The sequence below is a fragment of the Oryza brachyantha genome, chromosome 2 (assembly GCF_000231095.2).
Source record: "Oryza brachyantha chromosome 2, ObraRS2, whole genome shotgun sequence".
In the NCBI taxonomy this organism is placed as follows: Eukaryota; Viridiplantae; Streptophyta; class Magnoliopsida; order Poales; family Poaceae; genus Oryza; species Oryza brachyantha.
Window position 1 is genome coordinate 15,561,327 of NC_023164.2, and position 20,651 is coordinate 15,581,977.

At 39.0% G+C, this 20,651-nt stretch overlaps 3 protein-coding genes across 3 annotated transcripts; 2 read left to right on the forward strand and 1 right to left on the reverse strand.

Moving 5' to 3' along the window:
* Positions 1 to 4,497: 4,497 nt before the first annotated feature.
* On the reverse strand, positions 4,498 to 8,413 carry LOC102713598 (probable L-ascorbate peroxidase 8, chloroplastic). The gene is made up of 12 exons (XM_040521495.1): positions 8,156 to 8,413; positions 7,862 to 8,011; positions 7,632 to 7,752; positions 7,415 to 7,515; positions 7,242 to 7,329; positions 7,030 to 7,097; positions 6,856 to 6,942; positions 6,102 to 6,176; positions 5,941 to 6,018; positions 5,763 to 5,867; positions 5,071 to 5,289; positions 4,498 to 4,852 (listed from the first exon to the last, which is right to left on the reverse strand). The coding sequence occupies exons 1-12, from the start codon at positions 8,321 to 8,323 to the stop codon at positions 4,700 to 4,702; spliced, it is 1,413 nt and encodes a 470-aa protein (XP_040377429.1). The 5' UTR covers positions 8,324 to 8,413; the 3' UTR covers positions 4,498 to 4,699.
* Positions 8,414 to 12,677: 4,264 nt separating this feature from the next.
* On the forward strand, positions 12,678 to 17,234 carry LOC102713874 (tetratricopeptide repeat protein 33). Its single transcript, XM_006647302.3, has 7 exons — positions 12,678 to 12,846; positions 13,423 to 13,567; positions 14,596 to 14,806; positions 15,679 to 15,817; positions 16,251 to 16,282; positions 16,399 to 16,485; positions 16,612 to 17,234. Exons 2-7 carry the CDS (start codon positions 13,428 to 13,430, stop codon positions 16,936 to 16,938), a joined length of 936 nt encoding a protein of 311 aa, XP_006647365.2. The 5' UTR covers positions 12,678 to 12,846; positions 13,423 to 13,427; the 3' UTR covers positions 16,939 to 17,234.
* Positions 17,235 to 18,233: 999 nt separating this feature from the next.
* On the forward strand, positions 18,234 to 20,651 carry LOC102714150 (RNA polymerase II transcriptional coactivator KIWI-like). The gene is made up of 4 exons (XM_006647303.3): positions 18,234 to 18,441; positions 18,553 to 18,658; positions 19,607 to 19,629; positions 20,110 to 20,651. The coding sequence occupies exons 1-4, from the start codon at positions 18,325 to 18,327 to the stop codon at positions 20,167 to 20,169; spliced, it is 306 nt and encodes a 101-aa protein (XP_006647366.1). The 5' UTR covers positions 18,234 to 18,324; the 3' UTR covers positions 20,170 to 20,651.

The window sequence follows — 20,651 nt, forward strand, 5'->3', positions numbered from 1 at the left end:
GAGAAATCCAAAAAATTCAAAGCAAAGAATAAAAAGACAAAAGTGAACATCAACTAAGTTCGCAAGAAAGTGAAGAAATGATTTATCATTTAGTTTGATCAGCTCAGTTCAAAAAGAGAGTGAAAAAGAAATTTCATTTGTGATTTGATGTAATTTCATTATAATCAAAATGTAGGGGGACACAATACAATATTTGGCCTTGTGGGTTTAAGTTAAACTAATGTTTTTGGTGTGAATAACTTATATATTTAGTTTTTTTGTGTGTGATTGTTTGATTTTGGGTACAATTTTTTTAGTTATATTGATTTTGATTTATAAAATATTTATCTAGGTAGATTTTGGTCGGGTAATTTATCATGATTATATAGTGCTACAACTGTCAAAAAAATATGTAGTAAAAAAACAACGTTGCATAAATTTTGTGTTGCCTCCTATATCGTATATGACACAAGTTTTAGTAAAGAAAAAGAGACACGTGTAAAAAAGAAATTTACTAACAAAAACATAAAAGTAAAAAACAGATGTATGTATAAATTTTGTATGAAAAAAGAAACAAAATCTAAACTTCTTTGTGGTTTTAAATTTCTTGCCACGGCTAATCCATCCATTCTCCCCTCCCTACCTTCCTTTGCTTTTAAAAAGTTGTCTGATTAAGTTATCTCAAATTCTCTATTATAAAAAAAATAGAGAAGAAATAATATGATGTCACGATATAAAAAAAATAAAAAAAAAGTTAAAAAAATAAAAAAAAAATGAGATATAACAACATAATGTCTCTCGTTTCACCATAAAAAGCATTCAATTAGGAGAGAAAATATGAAGATGAAAGAAATTTATATACAGTTTCTCTCCCCCATGATAAAAAAACACAAAAAAAATATTTTTTTGTGAGTATGTTGTTTCCTTGAGACACAAGAATCAAAAACAAAATCCTCAAGGCTGCCTAGCATAAGTGTCGTGTATTGTGTGGCCGAATTGCAGAACCAAATCTTTCACTTCTTGTTGAGTGTTATGCTTGCAAAACAACATGTTGATTGCTATTTGATTTCTTATATTTTGTATGTCTCTAGTTCTGATGAAATCTTTTAGTTGTCTCCTTAGAGTCCAAAGTTCCATGAACTTCATTACATAAATTCCTCAATCATGTCTATATTTATTTTATAAAAAAACAAAAGTTAGAACACGTATAAAAAACATATGAAAAAACAGGAAATGAAATGGAAAAATAGAGAATTTAATGTGTTTTAAAGTACATATGCAGATTAGTCTCTTGCGGAACTATAGTATACTCGCATTCAAACTTATTGAAGTCAATGTTTGTTTGCTTGAAATCATGCCAGGCTGAGGTACCTATATTATGGAAAAGAAAAAATAAATTGATGTAGAAAAATATGGTAGTATGTAATCTGAGACCAGTGGTTCCGAAAAAGAGCAGGGAAAAATAGTTGTACAAAAAAATAAAACAATAAAAAATAGAAGAACATGTAAAATTTGTGAAAAAAAGTTAGATAATTGTTATTAGAAATAAAAAAATTTTGAAGCTAGCATTTTACTAACCAAATCAAATTCAGTGGAGTCTGTTATGGTTTTCATATACCAGTTCTAAGAAAACATGGAGAGTATACTGTGTTGATGTGTTCCCATCTTCCAAGCACATTGTTGTGTTTTAGTGAATGCAAAACCAACCGGTATAGTTTGATATCATGTTGGGCATATTCAAAGATATGGCAATTTTGTTTGCAAAAAGATTTGGCATCCTTTGGGTTCATGAGGTGGTTACATTTCACAGTTTTAAAGCATTATTCTTAGTTAAAATGATGTATTCTATTTAGTACAATTTGTGTTAATCTATTGTTTTGATGTTACTAGAATATTGAAGTTGATGTTTTCCATTAGATTTCTTGTGTTCAAATATTATATCAGATACAAATGTTTTGATTTGTTTTCTTATATTCATGTCCTTAATATTAAATCAGTGATAACCTGAAGATGATCATGGAACAGAAGTTTTCTGCTTTATTACAAGAAAATGTCACAAGCATATCTTGTCAGTGTCAAAGCTGGATCTAAGCGAGGAAGATATATGGTTCCCATATTACAGTACACTATTCTGGACTATTTGCAGTTTATCAAGGATTAGGAACGAGTGGAATTGCTCTCCATGAAGGGCTTGCGACTCTCTTTGCTACTGAAACAGTGTGCCCTTGTTTGTCTTCTTTGCTTGTTGTCATCTTATTGCAGGTTATAACTTCCCATCAATAGAAGTCAGTGGAATGAATTTGTGATTCCATGAGCTCTTATTTCTGTAAGTTATATTTGCAACAATGTGACAAATTAATCCCCATGTTACCATGTTACCCTTATAAACTTTACTTTTATAAGACTTCATTTCTCTGTGGGTTTATACATATATGATACTAGAAAATCTCTTATCAAAGTCATTGAGCTATGTGATATGGTATACCATATCGTAGGAGCACTAGTATCTACCTAACAAGGGAGAAATTTGGAGATATTCGACCCTAGATCTATACAATCATTATTGATGTATTTTTATGTTTGTATGTTCTAATTTTATATTATACTATGTTGTTATTTTTTAAGAAAAATTATCATAATTATTTTTATTGTATTTTAGAATACATGTATAAGATGATCCTTATATACTAAACATGCCATAAAAGAGAGGGTTAATTTGATACATGTGACCGTGCCATCGTAACTATGCATATTTAGATAAAGGGTTAATTAGATCCATATCATTATAAATTTACCTGTTTTAAAAAATATCATTACTATTCGACTAATTGTAAAAATACCATTGCAATTTCTGGACTATTAGAAATATGCCGCTATGTACCCTTTCATTGCACTTTTAAAAAACTTTGGACCATATTACCCTCCATATTATTCACTGCAAACTTCAGGGCAATGTTGTAAGTGCAAAAGATAATTTGGTCCAAAAAATTTCTAACTACATCGAAGGGGTACGTTGTGGCATATTTCTAATAGTTCAAAAATTGTAATGGTATCCTTTCAATTAGTCGAATAGTAATAGCATATTTTAAAACAGACAAAATTATAATGGTATGGAACTAATTAACCCTTAGATAAATGTCATTACACTTCGTCTATTCGTAGTTGTGTCATTCAAATTTTACAAAATTAAAATCATGCCATTACCATCACATTTTTCGTCTTCGTCCCTATCTTCACGTGCAACCCACTTCTCATATTCATCTTTTCCCTCCAATATTCACTTCCCCCACCCTTCTCTCTCCACCGGCCTCCATCTCCACTCCTCCTATGTGCTCCACAGCAGCGCACATCATGTTCTCCACCATCTACGGCATGTGAAGGTCGGCCCGACGGCGTAGTCGCACCCGACATGAACGACGACACTGTTGGCGCTGTCGTGGTCGAACGCGTCGATCGCGCCATCGACCGGAAAGACTGCCCAAAGTCGTCGCTATTGTGGCTGAGGTTGCTGCAGTCTGACCTAGAACCAGACCCGCGACGGGCTGTCCGGTGTGGGCCTCAACTGCTTGCACGGGCGCTCGATGACCTCGACAGCATCGGTGACGATGCCTGGCGCAACGGCGTTGGAATCGGCAGTAGCAAGGGCGAGCTTCCGCCTCCGGTTCTCGAGTCAGGTGTGTGCACGGAGGATGGTGGTGTCCTCGAGCGTGAACAAACGCCCCTCTACACAGAGGATGGTGGTGTCCTCGAGCGTGAACAAACGCCCCTCTACACAGAGGATGGTGGTGTCCTCGAGCGTGAACAAACGCCGCTCCACCTGCGGGCTGCGGTTAGAGCTGTTTGCTCCATTAGAGCCAGCACGACTTCCTCGACCGGATCTCCTGCCCTAACGCCATCCAGTTCAGTGTCCCGTGCCACTCCACCAGTCGTCGCAGCGCCTCGTCCTCCTCTGGGCTCCCGATACGTTGCTCCACAACAGCGGCGCCAGTGGAAATGGAGGCCGGTGGGGAGAGGGGTGGGGAAAGTGAAGATTGGAGGAAAGAAAATGAATTTGATGAGTGGGTCCCATGTACAGATGGGGAGGGAGATTGAAAACATGAATGGTTCTAATTTTATAAATTTGAGTGGCACGACTACAAATAGAAGAATTGTAAAGATATTTATCTAAATACGTATAGTTGCGATGGCATGGATCAATTAACTCTAAAACAGACTGAGGTGTGGAGTATCTTTATTATTCTCTTATGGGCTAGAGAATGTAGTCATGAGCCATGATAACGGGCTTCCCATCGTTTCGTTTTTTAATTGCTTAAAAGCCAAATTTTAAATTTTAAAGCTTAATTTAGAAGTTGATTTTATGTTTTTTATCAGTATTTACATTTGAATCACTATGGACATGTATATAAAAATTTTACCAACAAATTATTTTTAGGTTGCAAATAAACCGTTTGGCCTTTTTTTTCCTTCATAAAGTTATCTCCGTATATAATGTGCCATTTCTCTCCGTAGATATCTCTCTAGAGGATTTAGTCAACAAGTTCAGAAAATAATGGGATTCGTTCACATGCTCATCCTTTACCTCAATTTATTATTTACGGGATAATAACTCAAAACATATGGAAAAAAGAAACAGGTACATGGATCATAGCATAGGCAGCAAGCAAACTCAAACACTAGCTCGTCAGAGGTCATCAGGCCATCCAATCATCGCTCTCGAGTCTCAGCTCCCCAGCAGAGACGTCAAGAATGCCAACCCTCCGATCAAGAGCATGATGTTGAGGAAGTAGTTCGACTGCAGAGGCTTGTCCGGGGTGCCCCCGATGGCCTCGTACTCCGCCCTGATCTTCTGCTTCATCGTGTCCGACAGCTCTTTCTGTAAACCATCAAGTTCAGGACATCAGGGCAGGCCTCATGGGAATAATTAACTATTTGTCAATCTTATACGTTGCATTTAATCGATCTGTCTATGACGTATAGGATGACAAATATGTAAACTCGCTACGGTAACAGTGGCAAAGAGTTAAATGTCCCGGCTCCATGAAATGGAAACACTTTGCTGTCATGCCATGGAAGCAACGAAGTGAATCATACCTTTCCGTAGGAGTATTTGGCAGCGACGAAGGGCTCCGGTTGCGGTGCTGCGCCGTTGTTGTCATCCACTGGCGCTGACGCTACTGCTGCTCCAACTGGTACTAGCGTTGGCTCAGGCTCCTTCTTCTCGTCGGCCGGTGCTGCTGCTGCTGCTGGTGGCGCTGGAGCTGGATCAGCAGCCTTCTCTTCGGCGGCTGGTTCATCGTCCAGTGAAAATCCCTGCAGGAAAACCACATGCATCGATTCACTTCCTGGCCAGTTGAACAGAGGCTTGTGAAGTTGGACTCTGTCTCCAACTTCACCAGTTTCTACAGGTAGAAGGGCTAAATAGAAGCTGCCATACTGCAGTTTTATGGCATTGCAGAAGAAAGATTGATGCTATGACCTCAAACTCCCACTATACATTCTCCCTAAAAAAAAATTTAGATTGTACTTCTGTCCTGACTGTCCAATAATCCATGTTACTCTCACATAAGCACGTTACTAAATTCTCTAAGAATGTTACTGAAGATTACTAAATTTGGTCGAGGTACCAAGGAGTCATGTTTTGAACTTGCAAACAAGAGGAAGTAAATCTGGCATGTCGAATAAAATAAATTTAAAAATTTAACTACCTTCATGCTGTTTATGATTATTCACGCAAATTGCAATTTGTTGCTAGGAGATTAAAATGAAATGCTGGTGATACTCACCTCAGGAGGATCGAACTTTGCACCAAGGTCGCTTAGTTTAGCATGAGCTTCAGCATAGTCTTTGAAGAAGGCCTCCTGATCCTCTGCATATTTTTCAGCATATGCCTGCATGTGTTGCAGATTTTCAGACAGTGACCTATGTGCTGTTCAAGCCACAATTTGAGCACAGCCAAATAACCTTGAAGGATGGATCCTCAAATAGTGCAGCATCTGTAGGTAGCACTAGAAGATCCTGATCCCTTTGCTCTTTTATGTCCTGAAAGCATTGTGACAGCCGATTCATCACAGATTCAAATGAAATTTTTAAATTTGTATAAACCATAACCAATGTTGGCACACCTTGAAGTAACTGTTATCAAACTTCAACCATTCAGCTGTCCATGATTGCCCTCCAGGTTCACCAGGTCCATCCTTCTGTAAATCACAATAATAGGAACCACCTTTGTTTGGTCAGTTTGAAAACTTGAAATTAATCTGATTTGCTGTTGTACTGGTGTGATTAAGGTTACAGAGCATAATGCGCGGAGAAATTAGGTGCCGAAAATTTTCATTTCTCAACAAAGAAGTGCCAGGGTTAGAGAATCAGAAAGATTGTTAACTCTCAAGTTCTTAGCACCCTGACTCTGTTGTACTGTTATATGCATACGATGTTGCGAGATCCTAAGGAGTTAGAAGGCTATTTCTATACAGCATAAGTACAAAGAATCAATGGATTTACAAGGCACGGAATGGTATTTGTTACAAGCCTACAAGATGACAACAAAGTTGTGCATTTATTGCTTCCAACCCTGCGTCTGCTTGTATGTATGAAGAAAGACCAATTTTACAGTACATGAGAAGATACTACTTTTTTCTATGTAAATTTTGATATCTCTTAATAACTTAGGTACTAGAAGATACAAATTTTACTCTAAAATTTTAATACATCCTGATACCTTCTCAAGGATTATAAAATTGCTCCTAAAGAAAAGGTTATGTCCTCTATATCTAAAATGTGGAGAAATAGACGACTGGCCATATCTAGAACTTCCTACTACTGAAAATAACTTATTTTTCCTGTTTGAATCTAGTGATAGTGGCCAACAAAACATACAGTATATTTTGTTTCTTGCTTTCCCCAGCCACTCCTGTCAGGTCGTGATCTTCCAAGTGTATGTGCTCCAGATAATGCAACAATATCCTGCCGAAATGGTTCAAAAAAGTTCAACAACATAGCTCAAGAACACACAATAGACAGCTAACTGATTTTTTTTGCATCACCCCACACCTTGTCATCGAGGCCCATCCTATAGAATACCTCCCTAAGGTGATCAGCAGGTACACGCGGACCGGCATCTGCAGGAAATGGCCATTTATCATTTATCGGCACCAAAAGGTCTCTCTTTTATAAGCGCCTCTCAGTTTTCATAAAATTCAGACATTGATCAAATAAAAAAACGACAAATTACACGATGGCAAAAACCTATTGGAAATACTGACCAGGAAGCCTCCCCTCTGGTGGGCATTGCTCAGCTGCTGTGACATCAACCCGTCCATATTTCATCGGTATTTTCGGGCCACCAGCTTCCTGCAAGAAGAACAATTTACAGAAGATATGAGCACATATGGTACTGATATTTAGCAAGACACTTGAGCAGCGAGAAGGGTGAAACCTCAATTGCTGTAGCACTTGCCAACTGGAACAAGTCTGCATAAGTGATGCCCGGGTACTTGTCCTTGATTGGTTGGATGAGCTTTAGAGCATTAATCAGACCTGCCCAAAATCAAGCCACAACTGCTACTTTAGTTACTGCTCTGTACACTTTAGCCTGTCCTTTAACGAATTTTCTAGGTTCTGAATTGAACTGCGAAAACGCAAAACAAAAGTACCAGCATTGGCTCCATGGCTCAATTCGGCATCGAACCTCAAGCTTCCGTCGGCGCCGCCTCTCTGCGGCCACTCCTCGATGTTCTTGTCGTACGTGCCAGAATCATGCCACCCCAGGCGGACCTGAACATATGCAGCAGGAAACCAGGAAGCATTTCAGGCTCAGCAATCTCTCTGTGCATCTGGATGCGAGCGAGCTAGAAGGGAGATGGGCGATGGCGCATTCCGGTACCATGATGGGGTGGCAGTAGGTGGTCTTGAGGAGCTCCCTGATGTCCTCCCGGGCGCTCTTGAGCTGCGCCGCGTCGGACGCCGCCGCCATGCACCGGACCACCGCCCGCGCCCCGGCGCCGGCGCCGGCGCGCCAGCTCCTCCCGGCATTCTGCATCGCGCACCCACAACATGAGTCACAGGCTCACAGCACCTGGATGATCCACCCCTCACACGCCCAGCACAAACCCCGACGATCTGAGCTGAGCCTGAGAGCTAACAAACCCGAGCGCGAGGAGTGTTCGAATTCGCGAACCTGCGGGAAGCGAGACGGGCGGCGGGAGCGGAGGCGGAGCGCGCCGGCGCGGGTGGTGGAGCAGCAGGGGAAGGAGGAGGCGGAGACGCGGGGGCAGGGGGAAGGGGACGGAGCCGGCGAGGGGGAGACGGCCGGGAGGAGGGAGGCGGCGGCGAGGCGCTCCGCCATGGCCGGCGTACGTACGGTCGCGTCGCGCGGTCTTTCCTTTTTCTTTTTTCTTTTTTTTTTTTTTGGAGGGGTGGATGCGTTGCGGTGGATGGCGCGCGCGCGGGCGGCTTTTTGGATTCTCGTTGGTCGGAGGGTGAGAGGGCGTGTGTGGCGCGGCGGGAGCGGAGTCTAATCTGCGGGGGCCAATGGCGGGTGGACGCGTGTGTGCGTGTGTGGACCTTCTCTTCGGCTTCTCTCTTCTCTTCGAGATGTTGCTTCAATGTCGTCGATTCAACTGTGTTGTTTGGATAGAGAACATGCCGGCTGTATTCCTTTTTCCCAGAGTATATCTTCTTCTAATTATCATTTAAAACAGTTTTATACTCCATATCTCTTTATACTCCAATAAATCATCTATATATGACATCCTTTATATCGTTTTTGAGGATAAAGAGAGCACATCAAAATATATATACCCTCCTCATATAGACGAGTGATAGATGTTTTGTTTGAAGCTTATGTTCATACTTTTACCGTTCATCCTCTATTTTTAGGATAGAGGATGTGATAAAAGAGTCGTTGGAGATGTTCTAATCTTATATTTCTTTTCTCAGCTTTTTACATATGTTTTTAAACTATTAAATAATAGTGTGTTTTTAAAAAATTATATATAAAAAATCATAAGCTTATGTTTCTAAAATAGAATTTTAACTGTAGCAGACAATTCTATCCTTTACACCATTAAATAGCTATCACAGGAATCATATAATCTTTTATTTTTCGTCGTCGATGACAAGAAAACAAACCATTTGTCCCAAAATAGTTTTATTTTCACCATCCCATATATATCGTTGCAAAAGCAAAAAATGTTCATCAGTTTATCAAATACTAGTAATATTATATTTTACTTTGTCCAGTCTAGTATATTTATTCTTTTTTATTCATCAATTCCAATACACTGGTTGTGTGTACCCTCCGTCCTATGTCGTAAATTTTGTCTTTCTAATTTGTTTCGTATAACAGATTTTTTATCCAAGACAATATTTTTATTCCTCGTCTGATGTCGTGTATAATGTTTTATTTCATATCGTCAACTTTTATACTATTTTATCCACTTATTCACTCTATCCAAATATATAAGCGATTTTAATGCTTCATCATCTACTTAAATGTAAGATATTCTCTGGCACTCCCTCCATTCCATAAGGCATAAACAATTTTTTATTTGTCCCATGATATAAGGCGTGCATATAAGTATGAATTAACTAGCACTTTTTTATCATCAAAACCAGCCACGTTGCATGCATGCATATATGTACCTAGTTAATCCAAACAAGAAGATAGTTATAATTATTTATTGGTGCTTGAGTTAGTGGTGGTTGTGCCATAATCGAGAGGGAGTACTATTTTGTCACATATGTCCCTTACTATTTATTCCCATCATATCTCTCGACTATCTTCTTATGCCAACCATCACTCATCTAATAAGAGACATACTATTTATTTCTTTTATCCTTAATCTTTTTAAATGGGAAAATATCCATTATATATTTGGACTTACGTCGGATGACTTGTAAAAGGAATAACATAATCAAACGGGCGGAGCATTATGGTTGCTAACTTGAACGAAACGAAGGCTTTGTTTGGATAGTGTCTTACATATGGAATATATATAGCCAATGCAAATATGAGGTAAAACTCTTTTTTATTTGTACTCTTACTAGCGGTTTAATAGCTCAGGTTAAGCGATGGAGCGATAAAAACTTCTGAAATATTTTATTCCAAAAAATAATTCCTAAAATTTAAAATCGGCAGCCCAAATAAGCGGTTCACGTATAGTTGAGAAGATATATGATAAAGCATAACGAAGAAATTCACACAAGAGAGATAAATTTAGAATATGATGAGTTTATCACGTCCTCTCACCATTTCTTTTTTATATCCAAACGAGACTAGATAAAAAAATTCTTATAAAAGTATCAATCTTATATGATAAATTTTTCATTAATCACTAAAACCAGCTTAATTGTGGTTGAACTTACCTACACCGCATCTTTTCGCTTTTGCTTATGCCTATAAACCAAAATTGAATTTTCAACTTTAAATTTAAAAATGGTTTGGGACTTTTTTTTATCATAGTCTATTTTCATTCTTAACTTTTAAGTCACTAAGAGCATGTATATAGAAATATTATTTATAAATTATTTTTTATTTATAAATTTGTCGTTACGGAAATATGACATTGACAGTATGTTATTCTGTTGTCATGCTGGTCCTCTACCACCTTATTGCCGAAAGAGCTTGTCGGTGTTCGCTGTCAGCCATAGGCCATAGGCCCTCTACCATCAACGGGAGATGAGAAGACTATTTAAAAAATAATAATTTTAATAAATAATTTTATTATTAAATCTTTCAGATAAAAATTTTTACTATCTAAAATTTATTGATCACGCTGCCCCTCCTAGCGTAGCAAAAAAACTATCACCCATGCCCTTGTTATTAGCATGGTAGAAAAAGCGGACACATCATTGCTTAGTGTGGTAACGTTGCCTTTACCTTGCCAGACGGGTGACGTGGTTACGACATTTATATTTAAAAGTATTTACATAGAAGATTTAATAATAAACTTATTTATTAAAAATGTTAAAAAAATGAATGCTACGAGGATGTAGAAGAACGAAGGAAGAACGGGGTGGACACTGACTCGCGAGTCTACTATAATTTTTTATCTGTAATACCACGTAAGTTTTAAGTAGACGTCATGTCAAACAACAATCATGCATATATGCCATCTAAACATCATATCAGCAAAAACTATTACGAGAACTACAAAGATCTTTTTCCCATTATAGAACTATAAAAATAGTTGGAGGAACCCATATATCCAGATTTTGTGATTGAAGGCCACGAATTGAACTCGGCCAATAGTTGAAAAGAGTCAAAATAGATTAGGCCATGTTTAGAGGCATTTGAAATACAAATGGTAAATGGCAAAAATTTTGGTGGCAAAAATTTTGGCATTGTATTTTTTCAAGTTAGTGTTTAGAGACATGCAAAAGTTATCTTTTTTTTTTGCAAAAGTGAGGGGTGATCCACGTTCTATGCACTTTTAGACGCACTTTTAGACGAAATTTGCTAGTCCAAAGTGCCAAATGTCAAATACAAAGTTGTCATTTTCTTATCCTAGTGTTTAGATCCATTTTAAAAAAATGCTTGAAAATGCAAAACTTTTGCCATTTTAAATGATCTAAACAGGCCTTAGTCTCAATTTTTTCCATTTTAGCTTGTCCTAGAGGGACGCTTTGCGAACATGGGCCAGAACTTCTCTCCCAATGGGCCACGCTAGATAGAGCCCATATAGCCTTTCTATCTCAAAAACAGCCCATATTCCCATATCCTCTCTCTCTAAAAGGGCATGGTTATGGTACCGACAGTTTTAAATCTAATCATATAGTTTTTATAAGTAAATTAAAAATTTTATCTGAAATTTTGATAAGATATATTTAGAAAAATTCATCTTTTTTAACATAAAATATTATACACAAATTTATTGTAATATTATATATCTTAGTTCAAATTTTATCCCAATAAAATTTCTACTACACTACTACCTATGTAGTATAAAAAAATCAGATCCATTGTATCCAAAGTCTACGCTACCTGGATACGTCCCTTGAGCAGCATATCCGTATCTGATACGTCTCCGGATACGCACGGGATATGGCCGGATACGTATCCCGTACGTATCCTCTATTTTTTTCTTTATCAAATAATTAAAATAAACACCGATACAGCTCCGATACACCAGGATACGATATGGATACGGGAGAACCCTAAATAACAAAACCGACACTATTTTTCAGTACATTGCTATCTGCTTTGATAGTTTAAATTGATTCTAGAAATAATAGTGTGAATGCTAGTGGTAGTGTTAGCAGTCGTGCTGGTAATACTAGTGAGAGTGGTTCAGCAATAGGAGAGCATGCAAGGAGCATTTTGAATAATGCTCTTATGAGTTGAATTTAATTTATCTAGTCTTATTATCTACTTATTAAGTTAAATTTAAAGTTATGTACTTATTTATGCATTGTTGACTTGCTGAGATTTTTTTAGTATTGATTTGTGATCTATGCATTGGTGATTTGGTGAATGGTGGTTGAAGATGTTGTGCAGTTGTGCTGCCAATTTTTTTCATATTTCACATTCAAAATATTATATTTTTAATTATATATATACACATATTCGCCAATCCCGTATCTATGTTTATGTTTATAGGAAAACGTCGTATCCCAGTATCGCCGTATCGAGGCGGCGTAGTCCAAACTAATGGACGGCTCATATACAAAAATCCCTCTAAAAAGGCCATAGCAAGCCACTCCGCCGGAACCTCCACTTCTCCGCCGTGACCCGTGAGCAGCCGAAACCCGCCGCCGCCGTCTACTCCGCCGCTTTGCTTCTCACCCACCGGAGGCTCCCCCCGCCCGAGGGCGGAGAGGCCAAACCGGGAGGCAGCAGCAAGGAGGGGCGCTTCCGAGGCCTAATCGGTGAGTCCTCCGCCACCCAAAAAAAACCCACGCTGCTTGCCGCTCGTCTTGCAGCCGCCAGCCGCTCGTCCGATCGATCCTTCCCTCGCCCGGGCGGGAGTTCTCGTTCGTTCTCTGTTCCAGACGCGCGCGCGCAGGTTGTCCCGCTGTTTTTGCATCGCAGGCTTGTCCTGTGTAGGGCTTGACCCATCGTTCGGGTGAGAGTGAGACGGCTGGTGGCCGGTGCACGCCCGCACGCTCGCAGCCTGTTTGATGATATGCTTACAAGAGCATCTCCAACAGCTTACCCCCAAAATCCATTCCCCATGCCTCGTTCTGTTGCTTGGTGCTTGACTGTACGTGTGATTAGTAATCGGTATTTGAAGAAAGTTGAGGTTTTATGTAATCCGTAGACCATAAAACAAACAATCGTGGTTATGTACTTATGTCAAACAAGTCACAATAGGTTTTCTGCGTCTTTGATCACAAAAAACGATTTTCTCTGAAATTTACTCTTCAAATTATTTTTATTTCGGACAGCTAGTTTTCTCATCATCTCTATTTTAGTTGCTCTTCCTGATGGTTTCTTTACTCTAGCAACAATGCGTAGCCTTCTCATGCAAGAACTCTTGGATTCGTCGTCGGATGATGATGATGAATTCATCCTGGCAACAGCTGCGATCCTAGCACAACATCAATGCGAGCTTGATAATGCACCACGCCACAGTGGTTCCAGACGCAGGTTAGTATTTAGGACATCTGTTTTATTCGAAGTTATTGTTGCTCGTTTTAATCAGTGGCTCATTCTTCTTCCACTGGCAGATTTAGAATGATGTGTTCTCTGTATGCATTTATATAAATATCATATATCTATATAGTACCAAAAATAATGCTGGTTCCACAAACCATCACAATTGGCACACAACATAGTAACTTCTGATCACTTTTCTTGAATAAATTTCACAGTAGATTGCAGGTTCTTAGGCATATCCCATTTTTTAAGCAAAAATCACATTCTCTAAACAAAAGCTAACCTCAAATCATTTCTGACCCCAACGGCAACAGATCACATGCATTTGTTTTGACACCTGTCAGCTAGCAGCAAAAACATATACTTCATATGTTTTTCCATAAATATTAGCCTATGCTGCCATTTTTTTTCCCACGAAGATCACAAGCATATATTTTGTGCAAGGACATAAGAGCACAAATAAATAGCAATCTGAAAGAATTGATCACTTCCCAATCTAAACGAACTCCCAGAACATAGCTATAGGTAATGCGTTTGGAGACCTGATGGAGATGCTCAAAGAGGCTAACAATGGCGTGGCTTCTGACTTTAGTGATTAGTAGTTTGAAGTTGTCTTCACCGATATCTACAGGCAAATGGGACAAACTTTATATTCAGCTTGACTGCTCGAGCATGTCTCAGGTCTTTAGTAGTCCATTTCTGGTTGCACTACAGCAATGACAGGTGTTCTATTCAAACCTGTTCGTCATTTGTTCTATTCAAACCGTTTTTTGATGTTAAAAGTATTGAAGCACATCTTATTTATAGATAAAGTATGGCAGTGTTCATTTCACTTTAGTATGAGTGCTGCATGGAAATCTGTAGGACTTTTTTCCGTTTTTTTTTTTTATGTTTTCCTGCTTAATGTTCTATGTTTTGTAGCAAAATGGGTTTTTCTCTTTCTTTTCTGGTTGAGTATATGAAAAGATACCTTTGTTAGTTAAAGAAACTGACTCCTGTCAGCCTGTCTCCTGTAACAGGTCCAATATGAAAATAGCTTGGGATAAGAATGCTAAGACGAATAGGCGGCCCTCAGTAGCATCATCGCAGCCAGGCCTACCTTTTGGAGTGGACAGTGACAATGATGAGGCGGAAAAGGAGGAAACAATAGAGGCTACCACAGATTGTCCTGGAACAAAGCCAGCTGATACTGTTAAGTCCCTCCAGCACCAAGGAAACAAGCTAGCCGAGGTATCTCCTATTCTCCTTATATATGTAACGTGGAAACATTTATTTATTTTCTTATATTTTTATCACAGGGCTTTAGTTTTTGTTTGTTTCACTGTTTCTACAACCAAACCATGCTTTCTAGATCACTATGTTACAGACTCAGGCGCGTTCGGCAGCACTCCTTGTTTACCCAACTTCCCTCGTTTTTCGCACGCACACTTCCCAAATTGTTAAATGGTGTGTTTTTTACGAAAATTTCCTATAGGAAAGTTGCTTTAGAAAATCATATTAATCTATTTTTATTTTTTTACAACTAATAATTAATTAATCATGTACTAATCTATTACTACGTTTTCCGTGCCGGATTCCTAATCCTCAAACGAACGTGGCCTCATTGTTCATGGATGTTGGAATTGCAATTATTAATGCATTTTCATCTTAGAAAGATGGGTTAAGAAAACATAAATTGGACTGTCCCCCAGGAATACACAGCACAGGATAGCCCTTGAAGCCTCACACCTTTGTTTTCCACATCCTTTTGTTTAAACCATAATCCGATACTTTGGTTATTGGGACTCTATGATGTGATGCTTATTTCGTTCTTTTATTGGGACTCTATGATGTTATGCTTCTTTCTTTCTTTTTTTGAGAAATGTCAAGAATAATGGATCTCCATACTTCTATTCATATAGAACATACAGTTAATTCTATCTTGTATGCACAATTTGCACCTTAAAGGGCTGGGTCTGTATTTCATTTTTCACATCAAATTTCACTGTGTGCTAGGCTTTGTTTGTGGTTGGGGCCTGCACCTTCAAGGTAGCACACCATGCGCATTTGACAACCAATAATTTAAATAGCAGATAAATGATTCTCTTATGGTTATTTTTTAGGAAGGGAAGTACCACGAAGCACTTGGTAAGTGGGAGGCTGCACTTACCTTGATGCCTGATAATGCAATACTGCATGAACAGAAAGCTCAACTTTTACTTGAATTGGGAGATGCATGGCGTGCACTGACAGCAGCAACCAGTACGTATGCTCTTGTTCAATTTACTTTCCCTTTTATTGATTCGGATGTACAGAATACCTACTGGCTACTAGGATGCCATCAGTTGAGAATAGTACAATCCATTCAAATTATACTACCATTGTTGCACCAATTTTCAGTGTCCAGGATTAATTCAATCCAAGTTTTTTTTTGTTGTCAAAATCGTGTTTTTGTGGTACTTTTCAAGGACATTGCAAAATGTATATAATAAAGTATAGGGCCCATTCGTCTACCTTTCCCATAAAAAGTGGAATTAATGATTTCCATACATAAAAAAATGAAGAATAGTCTTAATTTGTGAGTGCATAGTTGCCTATTTTGGCCACATGTGAAGCCCATTTGATCCCAGCAGCATCTTTGTGCCATTCCATGTCTACTTCTAATAAATCAATTGCTATATGTTGGGGTATGCAGGAGCAACTGAATTGGATCCGTTATGGCCTGAGGTTAGTAAGGATTCCCAGGGTGAAAACACTATTACTCAATATGTGCACCCAATCGATTCTCAGTCCTTATATTTATCAGCAGCATCAATGATATGGTCATATATGTTGATTTACAGGCTTGGGTTACACTTGGCAGAGCACAGTTAAATTTTGGGGAGCCAGATTCAGCTATATTATCTTTTGACAAGGCATTAGCAATCAAGGTACATTTCGCACTGCAACCAACTGCTTCCTGATTACCATTCGTTCATCCATTAGCTGCCATATATATTTCTAAAATAACAGGCCATTATGCATAAGTGTCTTACTTTTCCTATTTGTTTCCGCAGCCTGACCATGATGAAGCAAAGGCTGACCGTGAAACTGCTTCCCGTCTTGTTAAGAAACGAGGGCAGCTACATTCATCAGGTCTCAGTGCCAACAAAAGACGATTCACAGTTGGAGAGAATGTAGACACAGCAAAGGAGAAAGACGATGCACAGACGGAGAATGTAGAGAAATATAACGAGGACGAAGAAAAGGAGAAAGACAATGCACAGATGGAGAATGTAGAGGAGTGTAAACGGGATGAAGAAAAGGAGAGGGACGATTCACAATTGGGGAATGTAGAGAATTGTGAAGAAGATGAAGAAAAGGAGAAAGATGGAGCGTCGTAGCTGCGTTACGATGGTGTATGATGAACCTGCTGTCTCCAAACTTTACTGTCGGCCCAAGCAAGCTGTTAGATCGAGGCCTTTCTTGAAGCCGAAATGTCGTAGGAAAACGTTTCAATTCCTGTGTTTTAGATTGGTCTGTCATCTATGTATATATGCAGATAGATGAACAGAAACTATGAAATGTTCTGACCTAAGTTTAATTTTTGTTTACAACTATGCTCAGGGATTACCTGGATTTTGGGTTAAGGCCATTTAATTTAGATTAATGCACGTATTGTCTACTTGACTATGCAAAATTTAACAAATCCTCCATCCATGCCAAAATACAAGAACTTTGGAATTCAAATCCTATAACAGAATACTCCCTCTAGTGCTATAATACTTGTCGTTTTAATACTTGTCGTTTTAGATAAGTTTACGGTCAAACTTTTTAAAATTTTGACTATAAATAACTTTTATAATATTTATTTAGAAGCATGGATAATATATGTATAGGTCAATGATGGACAGTCAGGATTTGATCTTTAATTATGCTTCGATTTTGTGGGCTACTGAATTTTGGGCCCAGAATGGCCCGGAAGGCCCAACTGGGGAATTAGGAATTGGGAATTGGGGTTTCCATTTTTGGGGTCTTTCAACTATTTGCCACTTTCTTCATTGCCGCATTCCCGAATGGCATTCTCATTGTTAATCTTAACTTTTTGTCATTGGGATGTAAGAATTATTGATTTAGTGCCATTCTCACCATATTATACCTCCACATCAATGCCATATTATATGGGCAAGTTGATAGCAGTGATAAAAGGACATTGCTACCCTAACCTTTTTTAGAGCAAATTTGACAATACAAGATACTTTGTATAGAAAATATGCACATCAATTCACAAACCTAACTCCTCAGGTTTATACATCAATATAACATAGAAAATAAACACATCTTCCCCTGGCAAGCACAGTACATACCAATCAGTTGATGCAACCATTCTTGCCAGGGAAAGATGTGTTTATTTTCTATGTTATATTGATGTATAAATTTGAGGAGTTAAGTTTGTAAATTGATGTGCATATTTTCTATGCAAAGTATCTGTCTGTACTGTCAAATTTGCTCTAAAAAGAGTTAGGGGCAGCAATGTCCTGTTATCACTGCTATCAACTTGTCTAGATGATGTGATATTGATGTGGAGGCATAATATGGTGAGAATGGCACTAAATCAATAATTCTTATGCCCCAATGACAAAAGTTAAGGCTAACAAGGAGAATGAGAATGACATTTGAGAATACGGCAACGAAGAAAAAGTGGCAAATAGTTGAAAGACCCCCATTTTTGGGGTTTCACCAGGTCGATTCGAACATTCCTCCAGACTCCAGAGGAAGAAGACGAGAAGATGGGGCGGAAGGGGGGCAAGCGGTTCGGCGGCGGGGGCGAGCCGGCGGCCAAGCGCCGGGCCGCCGGAGAGGACGGGCCCTCCGCAAGCGCCGACGACGACATCGTCGTCGCCCAGGTGCTAATCCCGCCGCACCCCCCCCCCCCTACTGCTGATGATCCCCGCACTCAAACCTCACTAAAACCCTAGCGCGACGTGTTTTTTTTTTTTCTGATTCGGCCATGGTAGATATCGAAGAACAGGAGGGTGGCGGTGCGGACCTGGAACGGCAAGGTCGTCGTCGACATCCGCGAGTTCTACGAGAAGGACGGCAAGACCCTCCCCGGCCGCAAAGGTATCTATCGCCGGTGATTTTTTTTCCCCTTCTCTCCTCTTCTTCTCTGCCTTCCGTTGGTCCGCCGCCTATGGATGCGAATAGCACGGGATTGCTTCCACTGGAGGCCAGGATTCGTTAATTGTTTGCAGGGGTATGTTACGTCTAGCTTTTTGAGTAGATCGTACCATGTGCCTATGTTCGTGTGTGATGATGATGATGGTGTTAAATTGTTGGCGTCCTGGTGAACGAATTGCTTTACATAGGAGATAATCTAGGCTGCCAAAGAAAAAAAAGGGGGGGTAAGATTCGTTTCTTCAGCTAAATGCAGGACCGCTGGTGAGACGAGTGGCTTTCTTAGCTTAGCTACCTCTTGCCTACTAACCTTTAGGACAGCATATGAATATCAGTGAAATGGCTGCTTTGTATTTTTGAGTTTGTCGGCACAATGGTTCGTTAACGTATTATGTTTGAAGCTCAAGCTGGTGGTCATATGCAAGTATCTGTAGAACCCATTGCGGCTTCACAATTGTAGGTAGAGAACTTGTTGAGGGACCTCTAAAAAAACTTCTGGAGGGGGAATTTACTTGTAATTTGAGACCATGTACTTTTGGAGGTTAATGATGATACTTCTAGTCACTATTACCCAAGTTGATAGTTATGAATGAGTTGTGGTCTTATATTAGATTCCAAATTTTGTAATAAGTTTGCAAACAAATGTCTTGGGTTGCCTTGTGCTTTTTAAACCCAGAACATGGGTTCTGGGTTCCAATTATAAAATTGAGCATGGTAGATGACAAAAATGACATGTTAAAATTTAAACATGTGAAAACATTTAATTTTAATTTGGTTATTTGCATAGGCAAAAATGGTAGTTGTTTCATTCAACTCCATATCTCCAGCACCGCCAGCAATGTGCTTGCCATAGCTTCCCTGATATTAACGCTGCACTCTTTTCCCTTCTTTCAGGAATACAACTCTCAATGGATCAGGTTAGTATCCTTTTTTGTCCGATGTGTGCATACCAAACCTGATACCCTTAAAAGACATAACGTTATCCACTTGAATACTGCATTTTTGATATCAAGTATGGCTTATGAAAAATTTTCTGACAAGCTTCACCATGCTTTTGTGAGAATGAAGATATCATGAACTCATGAGTAGATAGTGGTATGCAAGATTGGTGACAAATATCTATCTAATTCAAAACTGAAATGGGTATCTATCTCTATCTATTCCAGGAGATTGATCTCAAGTAGATTCATTTGTACTACTATTAAATTCTGACCTCTACTCACAGTTAAACACAAATACCTGTGTTTATTCTTGTTACCAGCCATTATTGTTTACCATAATGGACAGTTCATACGTATCTGGCAACTATTGTGATCTTGTTTATGTAACAGCAAGTTACCACTTCACTGTTTCTTCCCAACAAACAACTCACATAACATTTTTTTTAACATATGCAGTGGAAGATACTGAGGGACAATATCAAATCTATAGATGAGGCCATCAAGGAGAACGCATGATCGGAGCCCGTCTTCTTCTGATGTTGGAATTAGCTTGTCCGTTTCTTGTAACTCCACCCAGGAATATTGCACTTTTGTTACAGTATATTAGTACTGTATTATGCTTGTCGAGTTCGAGTAATGTGGCCTCATGGCAGAATACTTGTTCTCTATCCTCCCTTCTACTGTTTTGTCTGGTCATGTGGGAAATGTGGCATGTGTTGCACTGCTGCCTCCTAGCTCTAAATGACTTGGTTGTTTTATGCTAGAAGCAAGTTTAGGCATTGTCTTCATTTTGTACGTGGGGTACAAGGAGCTGAAGATCCCGGTAAGATTACGCCATTGTAAAAATGAGTAATTGATTTGTGTGTGCGTTTGTACTTTTAAATTCCAAGGCATGTTTGTATCGTGTATGAAATCTCTGCCACCTCCATCTTAATTTCAGTATTTTACTTGGAATGCGGATGGATGATGGATTTGTTTATATTGATGAAGTAAATATT

Excerpts from the sequence above, each read along its gene's own strand:
- LOC102714150 (XM_006647303.3), top strand. The coding sequence starts at position 18,325 with ATGGGGCGGAAGGGGGGCAAGCGGTTCGGCGGCGGGGGCGAGCCGGCG. Across the intron at positions 18,442-18,552 it reads ACGACATCGTCGTCGCCCAG|ATATCGAAGAACAGGAGGGT; the intron begins GTGCTAATCCCG and ends CGGCCATGGTAG. Across the intron at positions 18,659-19,606 it reads GACCCTCCCCGGCCGCAAAG|GAATACAACTCTCAATGGAT; the intron begins GTATCTATCGCC and ends CCCTTCTTTCAG.
- LOC102713874 (XM_006647302.3), top strand. The coding sequence starts at position 13,428 with ATGCGTAGCCTTCTCATGCAAGAACTCTTGGATTCGTCGTCGGATGAT. Across the intron at positions 14,807-15,678 it reads AAGGAAACAAGCTAGCCGAG|GAAGGGAAGTACCACGAAGC; the intron begins GTATCTCCTATT and ends GTTATTTTTTAG. Across the intron at positions 15,818-16,250 it reads TGCACTGACAGCAGCAACCA|GAGCAACTGAATTGGATCCG; the intron begins GTACGTATGCTC and ends TGGGGTATGCAG.
- LOC102713598 (XM_040521495.1), bottom strand. The coding sequence starts at position 8,323 with ATGGCGGAGCGCCTCGCCGCCGCCTCCCTCCTCCCGGCCGTCTCCCCC. Across the intron at positions 6,177-6,855 it reads AGCAAGAAACAAAATATACT|AAGGATGGACCTGGTGAACC; the intron begins GTATGTTTTGTT and ends TGTGATTTACAG. Across the intron at positions 5,290-5,762 it reads CAAAGTTCGATCCTCCTGAG|GGATTTTCACTGGACGATGA; the intron begins GTGAGTATCACC and ends GTTTTCCTGCAG.